At 34.3% G+C, this 5719-nt stretch overlaps 1 protein-coding gene across 1 annotated transcript in view; it reads left to right on the top strand.

Moving 5' to 3' along the window:
* Positions 1-3594, top strand: part of LOC107835066 (leucine-rich repeats and immunoglobulin-like domains protein 2) — a 6085-nt gene extending 2491 nt beyond the window's left edge. The window contains exons 2-4 of the mRNA XM_016667242.1: positions 1495-1545; positions 1742-1993; positions 3228-3594. Coding sequence (XP_016522728.1) covers positions 1495-1545; positions 1742-1993; positions 3228-3565 — 641 coding nt within the window. The 3' untranslated portion in view covers positions 3566-3594. The remainder of the gene's footprint in view (positions 1-1494; positions 1546-1741; positions 1994-3227) is intronic.
* Positions 3595-5719: the final 2125 nt, after the last annotated feature.

Raw genomic sequence — 5719 nt, 5'->3', positions numbered from 1 at the left:
ACCGGAAAATACAATATATGAAAAAACACACTGAATGCTCTCTGGTATGAGCAGGCGGGCCGGATCCGGCATTGTTCAGGGGCCGGACCAAATGACGTGGCGGGCCGTATTTTGGGGACCCCTGGTCTAAACAGTTTAAATTTAAAGGGAGAGTTCAAAAATATTTGAAAATTGATTTTTATTTATTTATTTTTTTTGTGATTCTACTTTCTAATGGGGCCTTAAAGACAAACATGACTAAAACACATCCAGTGATTTATTCTTGTGTTTCTGTAAGTCAGTATTGATCTGGATCAATGGACAGATTGTCTTTAAGATCCAAATAATAAAAAAGGTTTTATTGGCCTTTATTTGATGATTAACTGGCAGGAAAGTGAGTAATGAGAGAAGGGGAAGACATGCTGCAAAGGTTGCCAGGCCAGGAATCAAACCTGCGACAGCTCCATCAAGGACTAAGGCCTCCATGTGTGGGTTGTGCTTAACCCCTGCGCCACCACAGCATACCCCGAATATTTATTTTTTGAGATAAATATTTGGCAACAACCCATCCATTCAGGGATATAAATGTTCTGACATCACTTAAAGCACAAACCCTTCAAACCCACTGGCCTGGTCCTGCAGCATCAGCATCACTAACAGTGTTTAAATATAAGTTTGGTGAAACTTGTGAATAAACCAAGCGTAAACACAAAGATTACTGAAAGAATCAGATTGTAGCCATAGTAACACAACAATCAAATTTTGAAGATGATTCTTTGCACTTTAACTTTCTAATTAAACCCTAAATGTACAGTTGAACCTTTTATCACTTCTGAAAACATTAAATCAAATTTAATATAAGTCACATTCTTGATACATAAATGCTAAGAGTTGAGATTTATGGTCTGTTAAAATTCAAGCATTAGCACAGTTTGCCTGCCTTGGGCCAGTAAAATAGAAAAAGCCCTCAGAGAAAGGGAAGGAATGTAAAAATTTCTTATCTGTTTGGTGGATCCAAGTTTTCTCTCCAGTCCATCCTGCAAATGCCTGCAGTCAATGAAAGATTAATTTATTCTTGTGTCTGTGAAGGTTTCAAAGCTGTCAATCACAAGAAAAATAATTCTCTGCTGGAACTGATTTATTATTATCAAGCTCAACACATTTTCCTCTTGTGATGAGTGAAATAACCTGCCAGTTACTTTTTCATCAACATTTAAGAATCATGCTGAGAAGTTTATTGTTAGTTTCCTTTGTCTTATTTCAAGTGTTCTAAGATATTTGCACTGGAAATTAGATCAAAATACTTAGTAATATTTTGTATTTTTGCAGTGTAGATTAAAAACCTGCAACAGTGATGCAATTTTTTGTCCAACACTGTGACTCTGGTTTGTTATTCTTCAGCTGTGAGGATCCTGCTTCAGCAACAGGACGATGTGCAGGGGATCAATCAAATGATTGATTTGATTGATCCCCTGCACATTTTCTTTTTTTTTTTTTAACTGATTCTCTGATCAGGTGATACAAAGGAACCAACTACCTCAGATGCAGACTTCATACAGCCCATTGGTATGAAATATATATATATATATATTATGTTTTCCTTTTCTTTCTGTATTATCTGTGATTACTTTTTGTCTTTTAAAATCGACTTAATTTCTGTTTCGTCATATTCACCCTTCGACACAATAAATGTTTGCCATTTGACATGGCAGGGAAAGTTTTATATGTTACATTTCTAACCAGAGATTCTTTACGTGAACAGTTTTCATTAATCCCAGTGTGACCCTGAAACACAACTGGTCTGAGATATTCAGAGGAGAGACGGTCACTCTGAGATGTGAGACCAATGGAGAAGAAGGAACTGAGTGGACGTATGAATGGAGAATATACGGCCAAGACTATCAAACATCCAGTGAATCCATACCAATAACAGCTGACAGTGGAAGATTCAGCTGCAGAGGAACAAATAGCTACGGATCAACACAATGGAGTGAAGAATACTCATTAACTCTTTGTAAGTAATCTGTTATTGACATGAAGTGACTATTTAAAATATTTCATTAAGTCTCATTTAATCAGCAAAACTTTTCCTAACTAAATTCTTTAATATTGTTTTAATATTTTAGTTTAAAGTTTCAGACAAAAAGTAAAAATCAGCTTTTCCTGCTGCTTCATTTATTGATCAATTTCTTAGAGAAAAAATATTATATTGCTATAATCATCTGCAGAAGTGAACATTTTCTCAATGAAACAATATTATAAATGTTAATGTTACAGTTCACTTCTGTCATATTTAATTAAATTATTTTGTGACGAATTATCTTATTTTCTGTGTAAAACTTTAAACCCGCCCTATTATGATGCTGGGCAGCCAAACTGTCTGTTAACCTGACTATCAACATCCTGTAAGTGCAGATTAGATTTCATGTATTGATGCTGAGAGATGAAGAGGCAAGAGCACAAACTTATTGTACAAATCTTTTTTTCTAGAAATAAAAATAAATCCAGGTTAGCTTTTGGTAATTCTGGAATTATCTTTTAAAATGATTATGGTAATAAGAAATCAGCCAAAGATGAGAGAAAAAAATGAACATGGAAAATTACTTGAAAAGTCTGGAGGAAGTTTAAAAATAATCAGTGTTAAGTATGATAAAAAGTTTGGATCCTTGAAAGTTTAGAAAAATCACCACAAGACCTGATGATTGGACAAAAACTTTTGCACAACACTGTCTGAATTTTAGTAAAATTCAGGCACTGAAATCTCTCCATCCTTGAAATGATCCAATAAATTCATCTGATTGTCTGAAAGTTTAGAACAATCACTATATTAATGTGAAATGTTAATAAATATCTGAATCCATAACAACCACAGATGCTGCTGGTTAAAAACATTTGACAGAATAATGTTAAATGTTGCAGTCAGTAGTTGCACATTGATGTTTTTGTAAATGTTAAAGGAAACAAGCGTCCTATCATTCTTATTTAGAATTTCTTAATTCCGTCTGATTTTATAAAACCAAAAAATTTTAAAGAGTGATTTGTGGAAGTAAAATGTTTCCTTTGTTGACATTAATGTTATTTTTCTAAATCTGGATCAAACTTGGTTCTATAAACCTGAATTTGAACTGGACTTGTCTTTTAAAATGAACTGTGATGTTATTTAGTGCTGTATGAATAAACCAAACTGAATTATATTGAAACAAGTCAAATTCTGGTGATTTACTTATCTTTGTCTTTGCCTCAATCAGCTTTAAGTAAACCTGCAGCCAAACTAACAGCAAGTGATACAATCATACCAGCAGGGGGCAGTGTAACACTGACCTGCTCTGTGGACATCGATGATGGATGGAAGATTTACTGGTTCAGACAGGAGTCAGAGTTTTCTACAGCTCAGTTCATCAGAATCAGTGAACCAGATGGAGTCTTCATCGTCTCAGATGAAGGTGTTTACAGCTGCAGAGGAGGAAGAGGAGGAAGAGGAGATCCAGTTTTCTACACTGAAACCAGCACAAATGTCATCATAAATGAAACTGGTGAGTTTAATTTCTGTTCATCAATGATGCAACAAATTAAATCTGAACCTTGAGTTTGTTTTCAGTGATGCATTTTATGATAAAAAAATAACATGTACTTTTTATTTGTGATGCCTGAAAATTAAATCCATCTGTAAATGGATTTAAGATGAGAGGCTCATCCTCATTTTATTTTATGGCATTTGGTGGAAAAGTTGTTTTCATCTTTATTGAATAAAATTCATCATGTTTTTTTTTTTTTTTGTAGAACCAGGTTCTCTAGAGAACAGAGGGGCAAATAAAATTTAATTTAATAAAATTTAATTTCAAGCATCAAATAACATTTTTAAAATGTATGTTACAACCGGCTCAAAGTCATACCAAAACGGGAGACTATGGAGTGGTTAAAGTGCATAACAAGGAATATTTATTGACATAAACAACAATGGATTGTGGATGTCAGTATCAGTGGTGTAATGCAAATGCTTGGATGTGTTGTATGACTGCATATGGAAGTGTTAAGGTGCAAAAACAAAGACAAACTCAAATGTCCAAAAGGAGGGGAGCTGAGGCCTGGCAGTATAACACCACAAGCGTCAAGTGGCAGAGTGGACCCCAACGGCGACCCAGAAGGTGAAGACAGCCAGAATTAAATGCTCTGTGCTCCCAATCCACCGGACCAGCAACACCTGCAAAGGGAAGGAGCACAAAGACAGACAAAAGCACCTGCAACCCAGCCGACAAGGCCCAGGGCCGTAACAATGTATTTATTATTAGTAGCAGGTGGAAGGAAGCACTGCAGAAAGAAAGTCCTGGAGTCGAATCCTGGCCTGTTGTCTTTCTGCATGAAGTTAGGTTAAAAGATTTTATTTTCATTAGGAATCAGGACAACGCTGCTGGTGTCTATGCAGTGGTCAATTTTAAGTCACATTTATCTGTTGTTAGTGAATGATATCACCAAATCTGCAAATCTGCATAATTTCTTTATTTCCAATAGCTGTGTCCAGTCCTGTCAGCTCTTCATTTCCTGTGATGTTGATCATTGGAAAAGTTGTTGGTGTTGGAATCGTTCTCATTGTTCTCATTATTCTCATTATTCTCCTTCTCTTGTGGTGCTACAGACGGTCCAGAGGTGAGAACTTTTTCTGCCAACATTGGATCAGATTTAATCAAAACTTTATTGGATCAAATGTTTTAATTTTATTGTGATGTTTCAAGATGGACTGAAAGTAGGAAAAAAATGTGTTGAATGTCTTTTTTCCCTGCAGATTTAAGCAATATCAGGTCAGTGAAAAACATCTGTTTCCTCTTTAAATCAAATATAATGACTTTCATGAAAACTTTAAAGTCTCTATTATTTTCAGATCAAATCAACCAGAGAGCATCAACCCTGATCATGAAGTGACCCAGAATGACGGTTCTGTTTACAGCTCTCTGCTTCATGGTTCGTCTCACATTAAACATCTTTATGATTAGTTGGGATTAATATTTACTTCATTTTTCTGATGAATCAGTTTCAGAAACAAACAAAACAAATATTTAAAAACAGAGAATCACATTTCTACATTATTAGTGTCTATGTAGAAAGAAATATTACTCTTCAACAGTGTAACAAAAAGATACAGTTACAACATTTTTATGAAATGAAGAAAATTCACAATGGTAACAAATATCAATATATTGTCAGGAAATATATTAAACTACGCAAATAGAGCTAAAAACAAACAATGAGAACATCTACTTTGTGTGAAAGTAATGTAATTTGACCCATTTTCACTCATTTGAACTTTAACCTTGTTTTGTTGTCTTTAGGTGACTCTTCCCTCTATGAAACAATCCAACTCAGCAGAACTTCAGGAAACGGTAAAATAAAAGTTTTATAGCAGAAAGAGATTCAACATCTGACTGATTAGAGAGTCTAATGATGGAAAATACAGAAATATTTCAAATAAAGATAAATCCAAACATGTTAAATACTCAAAGAACTTAAATACTTCATAGTTACTCCAATATATTGGATATAACAAAACTTTAGGATCGTTTCTCAATATTAAGATTCTCTATTTGTTTGATTCACAATTTATTCATCTGACAGTTTCAGCAGAGAGGATTCATAATCCAGCAGAAGATTCTGACTATGCTAACATTGACCAAGGTAATTATAATTTAATATTTACATAATGACTGTAGACATAAATGCATTAACAAAAACACTAACCAAAGTAAAG

The sequence above is a fragment of the Poecilia formosa genome, unplaced genomic scaffold, assembly GCF_000485575.1.
Source record: "Poecilia formosa unplaced genomic scaffold, Poecilia_formosa-5.1.2 Scaffold971, whole genome shotgun sequence".
Classification (NCBI taxonomy): domain Eukaryota; kingdom Metazoa; phylum Chordata; class Actinopteri; order Cyprinodontiformes; family Poeciliidae; genus Poecilia; species Poecilia formosa.
Note: the sequence above shows the minus strand (reverse complement) of the source record. Positions and strands in the feature narration are given on the sequence as shown.